The sequence below is a fragment of the Elephas maximus genome, chromosome 8 (assembly GCF_024166365.1).
Source record: "Elephas maximus indicus isolate mEleMax1 chromosome 8, mEleMax1 primary haplotype, whole genome shotgun sequence".
Taxonomy (NCBI): Eukaryota; Metazoa; Chordata; class Mammalia; order Proboscidea; family Elephantidae; genus Elephas; species Elephas maximus.
This window is the reverse complement of record NC_064826.1, coordinates 8402972-8415127: the sequence shown is the minus strand read 5'-3', so window position 1 is coordinate 8415127 and position 12156 is coordinate 8402972. Positions and strand designations below refer to the sequence as shown.

Sequence of the window (12156 nt, the reverse complement as noted above, 5' to 3'; positions counted from 1 at the left end):
AGTGCCTTTTGAAAGGACTCCTTGATCCTTTACTGAATACACAGAAGTGACTGGGTTTCTAGAGGTTTTAGCAAAGCTGAGATCCAGACTTTCTCCCTAGGCTTGCGGTATTGTGCCAACTTTCCAACGTGCTTCCTGGAAGGAAGGACTAGTAAAAAAGCACGCACTCATTTCTTCTACCTGTTTGTCTCTACTCCTTGCTGATGTTCTCCCTTCCAGGAATCTGGTGAGGATTCGGCAGGTAAGTGGAAGACACTGGCGGCTCCCCTTGACCACATCAACCTTCACGTCAGAGGAGGCTACATCCTGCCCTGGCAAGAGCCTGCGATGAACACTCACTACAGGTGAGGACAAGCAGTTGCTGTCCAGTCAATTCTGAATCAGGGCGAGTCTCTGGGTGGTACAGATGGTTAACACACTCAGCCTCTAATCGAAAGGTTAGAGGTTCAAGTCCATCTAGAGGTGCCTTGGAAGAAAGGCCTGGTGATCTGCTCCAAAAAATCAGCTATTGGAAACCCTATGGGGCACATTTCTACTCTGACACACATGGTCGCCATGAGTCAGAATCAACTCAATGGCATCTGGTACTAGTACAGGTGAGAAGAGGCGACCTTCCAGGTGGCTGCTCTACCTTTGCCAAGGTTGTGTGGAGACATAAACCAAATTATAGAGAGGTTCCGTGGCTTTATTCTGCGACTGCCTTCTAAATTGGACCTGAGGGAGGATGGTTCCTGAAGTCAGTCTTGGGGAGATTTTTATCTTTAGGGCTGTGCCAAACATCTGGGGCAACAACTTGTCTAAGAACAGCACGTGTATCTTTTTCCACACTGTTAAAAATATTAAGACTCTTGATGAGTCTCTTGACCTGCGATGGCTACCCAGGGATTCAATACACATTCCCCGGTTTACTTGGGTCAACCCAAAAATATATGCCCCCCCACACATAACCACGCATAATAAAATATTTAGTAGAACATGTTACGTCAAGAGGGAGACACACAAAAAGGGTAACAAAAATTGAAAAGGAGAGAATTTACTTTCAGCCTTGTGTAAAGCCTGGTTCATATGAGAGACAGCTTTGAGCTAGGTCTTAAATAACAGCTAAGATTTGAATGTGTGAGGTCAGGGTAGAGAGATTGAGGGAAGATTAAAAAAATGAAGTGACTAAGGAGTTGGGTTTGGGGAAGAGTAAGTCATCAATTCCACTGGAGCATAGATAAAACCAAAAAACCAAACCCGTTGCCACTGAGCCGATTCCGACTCACAGTGACCCTATAGGACAGAGTAGAACTGCTCCATGAGGTTTCCAAGGAGTGGATGTTGGATTTGAACTGCCAACCTTTTGGTTAGCAGCTGAGCTCTTATCCACTGTGCCACCAGGGCTCCCTAGATAAGGGAGAGGGTAAAACAAACGGAGGTCAAAGAGGCTGGGATCAGGCCTTGGAGGGTGTTGAATGACAGGCTAAGGACTTTGGATTCTATTCTGTGGCAATCTGGAAGCTGCTAAAGGGTTTTCTTCCTGAGGAATTCGTAACACGCCATACTGCATTGTGATGTGTGTGTATGTAAAGTACATATCCCTGCTTTTTGCAAGTTGAAATTGTACCAAACATGTCAATCAATTTTTTTCATTAACATTGAAGCATCTTGCATTTGATCTCATTTTACCTGCTTTTAGAACTTTATGTGCATATTTAATACATTACCCTTATTTATTATTTTTTAATGGATAAGTACTGTTTTCCATAGAGCCCTCGTGGTGAAGTAGCTAAGAGCTCAACTGCTAACCAAAAGGTCAGCAGTTCGAATCTACCAGTAGCTCCTTGGAAACCCTACGGGGCAGTTCTACTCTGTCATATGGGGTCACTATGAGTCGAAATCGACTTGACGGCAATGGGTTTGGTTTTTTTGGTTTATGTTTTCCACAGAAGCTGTCCTTCATTCTGACAGCCTATAATCCAGAGAAAAATATCTGTCTTTTTTCTGACAGTCGACAAAATTTTATGGGACTGACTGTTGCCTTGGACAGTGACAGGAAAGCTTATGGCCAGATGTTCTGGGATGATGGACAAAGCATTGGTGAGTACTGGAGAACATTCCAGAGTTCATGCACCTCCCTCATCCAGGAAAACCATAGCACAGAGCCTCAGCGCACAATCAGAGTGAACTGAAAATCTTACCTCTTTCTTTGCTGCTGTTAATAAGGAATGATGCTGGTAAGATTGTTGCAAATATTGCCTCTTTATATATCTATCACTCCCTGGGTGGCACATACAGTTAAGTGCTGGACTACTAACCAACCGGTTAGTAGTTCAAACCCAACCAGAGGCACCTTGGAAGACAGGCTTGGCGATCTACTTCTGAAAAATCACCTACTGAAAGCCCTGTGGAACACAGTTCTACTTTGACACACGTGAGGTCACCATGAGTTGGGATCGACTTGACAGCAACTGTTTGGTGGTGGTTGTTAATTGTTAGAGACCAGATCCCCAGCTTTTCGGTTGAGGTGTTGGTGTTATGGATTTACCAGGATGGTCTATTGCCCCGGCTGATAAAACAGTGTGAAGGCAAATATGGAATTGACAATTTATTCATTTTCAATGGAAAATAGGCCTGGCTCTATTATTTGGGCCAGCCAACTGACCAGGTGTGCACCCTTTTTCTCATAAGTAGACTCACTCAGGAGACAAATTAGAGCTTGCAGAATTTCTTGGTGACTCAGAAGTGTTGCCAAAAGGAGTCTTGCATGGACAAAATGTTCCTTTGTATGCTTCCTTCCCTGCAGTACTGCCTGTCCTATGCTCCGCCTCCTGCCTTGGACAATTGATACTTGCCATTAAAATCAGGACACTTCAGGACACCCTCTTCCTCAGACATTGCTATACTGTCTGTTACCAACCAACTCTCATTTTTCAATACCTTTTACTGTGGACAAGAACACTGTGGGCAAGAACACTCTTATCTTGTAATATGTCATATTTTCTGAAATTATAGCTTATTTTTCACCAGTAACATCTTTAAAGGTTTCCTTTTTTTTAGTTTTCTTCCTTATAAAGGTAATATACTTTCATTTAAAAATAAAGGATTTTAAAGAAAGACAGAAAAATAATATACATAACCTCTTTTAATAGTTTTGCTGTATTGCCTTTTGTTTTTATATTAAAAAATGCTTAATTTTTTATAATCCTGAAAACTTACCACATATTTCCTGCTTATTTCCCCTTAGCACAATGACAGATGTTATTATACACTCTTTATTTTTTATTGTGCTTTAAGTAAACGTTTACAGCTCAAGTTAGTTTCTCAGACAAGATTTTATACATGCACTATTATCTGACCCTAGTTGCTATCCCTATAATGTGACAGCACACTCCTTCTTTCCACTTCGAATTTCCCGTGTCCATTCAACCCTCTCCTGTCCCTTTCTGCCTTCTCATCGTGCCTCCGGATAGGAGCTGCCTATTTAGTTTCATGTATCTACTTGATCTAAGAAGCATACTCTTCATGAGTGTCATTTTATGTCTCATAGTCCAGGTTAATCTTTGTCTGAAGTGTTGGCTTCAGGAATGGTTTCAGTTCTAGGTTGGTGGAGAGTCCGGAGGCCAGGTCTTCTGGGGTTCCTCCAGTCTCAGTCAGACCATGAAGTCTGGTCTTTTTACTAGAATTCGAGTTCTGCACCCCACTTCTTTCCTGCTCTGTCAGGGACTTTCTGTTGTGGTCCATGTCAGGGTGGTCATTGGTGGTAGCCAGGCACCATCTAGTTGTTCTGGTCTCAGGCTGATGGAGTCTCTGATTTATGTGGACCTTTCTCTTTCTTGGGCTCATATTTTCCTTGTGTCTTTGGTGTTCTTCATTCCCTTTTGCTCCAGGTGGATTGGGACAATTGACACATCTTAGATGGCTGCTCACTAGCTTTAAGACCCCAGACGCCACTCACCAAAGTGGGAGGCAGAACATTTTCTTAATAAACTTTGTTATACCAATAGACTTAGATGTCCCCTGAAACCATGGTCCCCAGGCCTCTGCCCCTGCTACTCTGTCCCTCCAAGTATTTGGTTGTGTTTAGGAAACTTCTGAGCGTTTGGTTTAGTCCAGTTGTGCTGACATCCTCTGTATTGTATTATATACTCTTTATAAACACCATTATGATGACCGTGATCCAGTGAGAGGATATACCACAATTTACCTAACTTTCTACATGTCCTGTCTGTAAAGGTTGTTTTCAGATGTTCTTGTGTTATAACCTCCTGACCCTCACCTGAAAACACCCCCTCCCACATAGCTAAAAAAAGCTAGCTCCATGCTAACCCTTGGTGGAATATTTCCTCAGCTTCTACGTTTAGTGTTCCTCAGATAGGCCATGATCATCCTGGTCAATAATTGTGACGCTATTGAGTTATTTTCTGACTGTACTCAAGATTGCCTGCCACAAGTGAAGCAACGAGAAGTTGCTTTCCTTTTTTCTTCTTTAATTGTGATTTAGGTGAAACTTTACAGAGTGTCTTAGTTACCTAGTGCTGCTATAACAGAAATAACACTAGCAAATAGCTTTAACAAAGAGAAATTTATTCTCTTACAGCCTAGGAGGCTAGAAATACAAATACAGAGTGCCACCTCCAGGGGATGGCTTTCTCTCTCTGTCACCTCTGGAGGAAGGTCTTTGTCATCAATCTCCCCCTGGTCTAGGAGCTTCTCCACACAGGGACCCCAGGTCCAAAGGATGCGCTGTGCTCCCCGTGCTTCTTTCCTTCTTTCCTGGTGATATGAGGTCCCCATGTCTCCCTGCTTGCTCCTCTCTTTTATATCTCAAAAGATACTGTCTTAAAATGAAACCTAATCTTGTAGAGTGAGTCCTGCCCCATTAACATAACTGCCACTAATCCAACCTCATTAACATCATAGAGATAGAATTTATAACACAAAGGAAAATCACATCAGATGACCAAATTGTGGACAATCACACAGCACTGGGAATCATGGCCTAGCCAGGTTGACACATATTTTTGGGAGACACAATTCAATCCATGACACAGAGCAAATTAGTTTCTTATTCAACAGTTGATATACAAATTGTTTTGTGACATTGATTGCAATCCCCAGGATGTGTCAACACCCTCCTCTTCCACACCCCAATTCCCCGTTGCCATCTGTCCATTTTTGCTGTCCCTTCCTGATTTCTTATCTTTGCTTTTAGGAGTTTCCATGTGGTCTCATATACCTGATTAAACTAAGAAGCATGTTTCTCACGCGTGCTATAGGACTTCATACTTGGTAAAGTAGAGGGTCATCAAAAAAGAGAAAGACTCACAAGGAGATGGATTGACACAATGGCTACAACAATGGGCTCAAGCATAACAATGATTGTGAGGATGAAGCGGGACTGGGTGGTGTTTCATTCTGTTGCACACAGGGTCACTAGGAGTCGGAACCGATTCAACGGCATCTAACGACAATGATCTTTGGCTGAAGGGTGAACTTTGGGAGTGGCTTTAGTTCTGAGTTAAAAGAGTGTCAGGGGACCATCATCTTGGGGGTTCTTGCAGTCTCTGTCAGACCAGTAAATCTGATTTTTTTTTTTTGTGGATTTGAATTTTGTTCTACATTTTTCTCCCACTCTATCTGAGACCCTCTATTGTGATCCCTCTCAGAGCAGTTGGTGGTAGTAGCCAGGCACCATCTAGTTCTTCTGGGCTTGGGCTGGTGGAAGCTGTGCCACTTATGGTCCGTTAGGCGTTTGGACTAATCTCTCCCTTGTGTTTTTGATTTTCTTCATTCTGCTTTGCTCTGGATGGAATGGGACCAGTAGATGTATCTTAGATGGCCGCTAGAAAGTTTTTAAGATCCCAGATGCTACTCACTGAAGTTGGATGTAGAGCATTCTCTTTATGAGCCCTGTAATGCCAATTGACCTAAATGACCCTTGCGACCACGGTCCCCAGCCCTCAGCCCCAGTAACTCAGTCCCTCAGGGTGTTTGGATGTGTCTATGAAGCTTCTACGACTTTGCCTAGGTCAAGTTGTGCTGTCTTCCCCTATATCACATACTGTCCTTCCCTTCCCCAAAGTTAACACTTATCTGTGATCTAGTTAAGGATTTCCCCTCCCTGACCCTCCCCTCCCTCGTAACCATCAAAACTTGTTTCTTTCTGTGTGTAAAACTTTTCTTGAGTTTTTATAATAGTGGCCTCATACAGTATTTGTCCTTTTGTGATTGACTTATTTCACTCAGCGTGATGCCCTCCAGATTGATCCATGTTGTGAGATATTTTGCAGATTCATCACTTTTCTTTATCATTGAGTAGTATCTCATTCTAGGTATGTACCGTAATTTGTTCATCCATGCATCTGTTGATGGGCACTTAGGTTGTTTTCATCTTTTTGCTATTGTGAATAATGCTGCAGTGAACATGGGTGTGCACATGTTTATTCATGTGATGGTTCTTATTTCTCTAGGATATATTGCTAGGAATGGGATTGCTGGATCATATGGTATTTCTATTTCTAACTTTTTAAGGAAGCACCATATTGTTTTCCATAGTGGTTGTCCCACTTTACATTCCCACCAGCAGTGCATAGGAGTTCCAGTCTCCCCACAATCTCTCCAATACCTGTTATTTTCTGTTTTTTTGATTAGTGCCAGTAATGTTGGGGTGAGATAATATCTCACTGTAGTTTCAATTTGCATTACTCTAATGTCTAGTGAGAAACCCTGGTGGTGTAGTGGTTAAGAGCTACAGCTGCTAGCCAAAGGGTTGGCAGTTCGAATCCACCAGATGCTCCTTGGAAACCCTACGGGGAAGTTCTACTCTGCCTTATATGGTTGCTATGAGTCAGAATCGACTTGACGGCAGTGGATTTGTTTTTTTTGTTGTTGTTGTTTAATGTCTAGTGATCAGGAGCATTTCCTCATGTGTCTGTTAGCCTGGATGTCTTCTTTGGTGAAATGTCTGTTCATATTCTTTGCCCATTTTTAATTGGATTGGATTATTTGTCTTTTTTGTTTTTGAGGTGTTGCAGTATCTAACAGATTTTTGAGATTAGACCCTTGTTGAATATGTTGCAGCCCAAAATTTTTTTTTCCCAGACTGTAGGTTCTCTTTTACTCTGTTGATGAGCATAAGTATTTACTCTTTCAGTTCTTTCTGAAAAGCTACTGAAAGAAGTAAAGGAAAAATCAAGCCTCAAGTTGCAATACTGAAAGATTCTACAGGGAAAATATTAAATGATGCAGGAGGCATCAAAAGAAGATGGAAAGAATACACAGTCACTATACCAAAAAGAATTGGTCAACATTAAACCATTTTAAGATGTAGCCTATGATCAGGAACCAATGGTACTGAAGGAAGAGATCTAAGTTGCACTGAAGGCACTGGCAAAAAAAAAAACAAAAAACAAAAAAACAAGGCTACAGGAATTGATGGAACACCAGTTGAGATGTTTCAACAAGCAGATGCAGCGCTGGAAGTGCTCACTCGTCTATGCTAAGAAATTTGGAAGACAGCTACCTGGCCAACCGATGGGAAGACATCCATATTTATGCCAATTCCCAAGAAAGGTGATCCAAGTGAATGCAGAAATTATCAAACAATGTCATTAATATCACATGAAAGTAAAATTTTGCTGAAGATCATTCAAAAGTGGCTATGGCACTACATTGACAGGGAGCTACCACAAATTCAAGCCAGATTCAGAAGAGGCTGTGGAACCAGGGTTATCATTGCTGATGTCAGATGGATCCTGGCTGAAAGCGGAGAATATCAGAAAGATGTTTACCTGTGTTTTATTGACTATACAAAAGCATTCAACTGTGTTGATCATATCAAATTATGGATAACATTTTGAAGAATGGGAATTCCAGAACATTTAATTGTGCTCATGAGAAACCTGTACATAGATCAAGAGGCAGACATTCTAACAGAACAAGGGGACACTGTGTGGTTTAAAGTCAGGAAAGGCATGCGTCAGGATTGTATTCTTTCACCATACTTATTCAATCTGTATGCTGAGCAAATAAGCCCAGAAACTGAACTATATGAAGAAGAACAGAGCATCAGGATTGGAGGAAGACTCATTAACAACCTGCATTATGCAGGTGACAGAACCTTGCTTGCTGAAAGTGAGGAGGATTTGAAGCACTTACTGATGAATAATAAAGACCATAGCCTTCAGTATGGATTACACCTCAACATAAAGAAAACAAAATTCTCACAACTGGACCAATAAGCAACATCATGACAAATGGAGAAATGATTGAAGTTGTCAAGGATTTCATTTTACTGGGATCCACAATCAACACCCATGGAAGCAGCAGTCAAGAAATCAAAGGATGCATTGAATTGGGCAAATCTGCTGCAAGAGACCTCTCTAAAGTATTAAAAAGCAAAGATGTCACCTTGAAGACTAAGTGCGCCTGACCCAAGCCTTGGTGTTTTCAATTGCCTCATATGTATTGGAAAGCTGGACAATGAATAAGGAAGATGGAAGAAAAACTGACACCTTTGAATTGTGGTGTTGCCAAAGAATATTGAATATACCATGTATTGCCAGAAGAATGAACAAATCCATCTCGGAAGAAGTATAGCCAGAATGCTCCTTAGAAGCAAGGATGGCATGACCACATCTCACATACTTTGGACATGTTGTCAGGAAGGATCAGTCCTTGGAGAAAGACATCATGCTTAGTAAAGTAGACGGTCAGTGAAAAAGAGGAAGAATCTCATTGAGATGGATTGACACAGTGGCTGCAACAATGGGCTTAAGCATAAAAAGGACTGTGAGGATGGCGCAAGACTGAGAAGTGTTTAGTTCTGTTGTACATAGATAGGGTCGCTATGAATTGGAACTGACTTGACAGCACCTAACAACAACAACAGCAAGTGTTTAATTTTTAGGAGCTTCCAGTTATCTAGTTTAACTTTTGGTGTTTGTGCATTGCTAGCTATTGTTTGTATCCTATTTAAGCTGTGTATTAAGTCCCCTAGTGTTGTCCCTATTTTTTTTTTCCATGATCTTTATAGTCTTAGGTTTTATATTTAGGTCTTTGATCCATTTTGAATTACTTTTTGAGCATGGTGTGAGGTACAGGTCCCGTTTCATTTTTTTACAGATAGACATTCCATTTTGCCAGCAGCATTTATTAAAGAAACTGTCTTTTCCCCACTTTGGGCCTTTGTGAAAGATCAGCTGACCATAAAATATATATATATATATATATGTGGGTGAATATACACCTGGATTCTTAATTCTGTTCTATTGGTCTACTTGTTTGTCGTTGTACCGGTACCAGGCTGCTTTGACTACTGTAGGTTCTGAGATCAGGTAGTGTGAGGCCTCCTACTTTGTTCTTCTTTTTCAATAATGCATTACTTAGCCGGGGCCTCTATCCTTTCCATATAAAGTTAGTGATTAGTTTTTCCATTACATTAAAGAATGCTGTTGATATTTGGATTGGGATTGCATTATATCTGTAGATAGCTTTGGGTAGAATTGTCATTTTCACAATGTTGAGTCTTCCTACCCATGAACATGGCATGTTTTTTCATTTAGGTAGGTCTTGTTTGGTTTCTTGCAGTAGTGCTTTGTAGTTTCCTTTGTATAGATCTTTTACATCCCTGGTTAGATTTATTCCTAAGTATTTTATTTTTTTTAGGGACTATTACAAATGGTATTGCTTTCCTCGTTTCCTTTTTGTAGTTCTCTTTACTGGTGTAGAGGAATCCAACTGATTCTTTAATGTTTATCTTTCATCCTGATACTCTGCTGAATCTGTTAGTTCCAATAGTTTTCTTGTGGAGTTCTTTGGGTTCTCTATGTATAGTATCATATAGTCCACAAATAGGAATAGTTTTACTTCTTCCTTACCAATTTGGATGCCTTTTATTTCTTTTTCTTGCCTTATTGCTCTAGCTAGGATTTCCAGCACAATGTTAAATAGTAGTGGTGATAAAGGGCATCCTTGTCTTGTTCCTTTTCTCGGGGGGAATGCTTTTTGCCTCTCTCCATTGAGAATGATGTTGGCTTTTGGTTTTGTATAGATGCCCTTTATTATGTTGAGGAATTTCCCTTCTATTCCTATTTTGCTGAGAGTTTTTTATCAGGAATGGGCGTTGGACTTTGTCAAATGCCTTTTCTTCATTGAGCTGACCCTGTGATTCTTTTGTTTTATTTATATGGCGGATTACGTTGATTGATTTTCTGATGTTGAACCATCTCTACACACCTGTTATGAATCCCACTTGGTTGTGGTGTTTTTGTTTTAGTTTTCTTTTTTTTGATACAATGCTGAATTCTATTGGCTAGAATTTTGTTAAGAATTTTTGTGTCTATGTTCTCGACTCGATGGCAGTGGGTGGAGTAGGTTATGTTCATGAGAGATACTGGTTAGTAATTTTTTTTTTTTTTTGGTGTCTTTGCCTGGCTTTGGTATCAGGGTTATGCTGGCTTCATAAAATGAATTCTGGGTATTCCTCCCTTTTCTGTGCTCGGAAGTAGTTTGAATAATACTATTATGAGCTCTTCTCTGAACGTTTGGTATAATTCTCCAGTGAAGCCATCCAGGCCAGGGTTTTTATTTGTTGGGACTTTTTTTTCTTCTTCTTCTTCTTATCTGTTCAATCTCTTCTCTTGTTATGAGTCTGCTCCGATTTTCTATCTCAGTTGGTGTTAGTTTAGGTAAGTAGTGTGTTTCTAGAAGTTTGTCCATTTCCTCTAGGTTCTCCAAATTTGTTGGGGTGCAATTTTTCATGGTATTTTGCTGCAATCCTTTTTATTTCAGCTGGGTCTGTTGTAATGCCTTTTCATTTGCTTGATTGCAGATACCTATGAAAATGGAAACTATTTCTTGGCAAACTTTACAGCAGCACAGGTAAGACTATTTTATTGAATTTTATAAATCCTTTTCCAGTTAGCTACAGGTTGTTGTAGTTGTTAGGTGCTGTTGAGTCGATTGTACTCATAGCCACCCCATGTGACAGAGTAGAACTGCCCCATGGGATTTCCTAGGCTGTAATCTTTATGGGAACAGATTGCCATGGAGCTGCTGGGTAGGTTTTAGCTGTCCACATTTTGGTTAGCAGCCGAGTGCTCCTTAGCTACAGCCACCAGCACTCCTTAGCACAGATTAGCAATTATTGATTAACTGTATAAATATGATATCCCACATCTTAATAGGAGTTCCTCTGCCTTTACTGTTATAATTCATAACTGTTGATATTAAAATAGGGGTTGTGTGTTATGCACATTATTTTGCAATACATGGCTGATATAGCACTTGTCTTTTAAAATTTTATCAGCTAGAAAATGCATTCTCATCCCTAGAAAACATGTAATATGTTTAAGGACCAAATTTTCCCCAGCATTATAATTCCCTAGGTTGTCTGGAGTTCCATGTCCTTCCTAAGTCCTTCTTGCAGGGATTTTTTCCTTTCTCTGAGCACCCATAACAAATGTTCCTTGTGACTTTCATTTGGGCCTTACTCAGGTACCACTGCGATGAATCTCCCAATATTTTAACCCTTGTATTGATACTTAAGAGGATCCTTGGTGGCACAGTAGTTAAGCACTCAGCTGCTAACCGAATGGTTGGTGGTTCAAACCCACCAGTGGCTCTGTGGGAGAGATATGTGGCAGTCTGTTTCCATAAAGATTACCCATCACCATCGAGTTGATTCAGACTCATACAGCCTTGGAAACCTTATGAGGCAATTCTACTCTGTCCTATAGGATCACTACGAGTAGGAATCGACTTGGCAGCAATGGTTTTGCGTTTTTTATTGCTACTTAAGCAGTTCATGGTTTAGAGAAGTTTCTGTGTTTGTTGCAAACTGTCTTGAGTCTAGGAACTGTTTGTGCATGCTGTATTAAGTCATGTGATACTATGCACATGGACCGATGATTCAAACACTGTGTCATTTAGGTACATCTTCCAGATCCTCCTTTTTTTCATCTGTAAAAAAGAGGGTGACAATGTTTTCTTTTCAAAATCACCATAAGAATTAGCAGTGATACAGGTGAAGTGACTTTCGTAAGGTTGGTACATACACCTATTTTTTGTTATCATCAAAGTTATTAAAGATATACTTGGATAGTATGTCTTCATGAAGTATTTATTGAACACCAGCAGATCAGTATGACAAAAGTATTTGAGCTTTCATATCAT

The 12156-nt window shown here is 40.5% G+C and overlaps 1 protein-coding gene across 1 annotated transcript in view; it reads left to right on the top strand.

Moving 5' to 3' along the window:
- Positions 1-12156, top strand: part of MGAM2 (maltase-glucoamylase 2 (putative)) — a 105436-nt gene that overhangs the window by 87436 nt on the left and 5844 nt on the right. The window contains exons 44-46 of the mRNA XM_049894599.1: positions 220-344; positions 1991-2079; positions 10814-10863. Of these exons, the coding sequence (XP_049750556.1) occupies positions 220-344; positions 1991-2079; positions 10814-10863 (264 nt within the window). The remainder of the gene's footprint in view (positions 1-219; positions 345-1990; positions 2080-10813; positions 10864-12156) is intronic.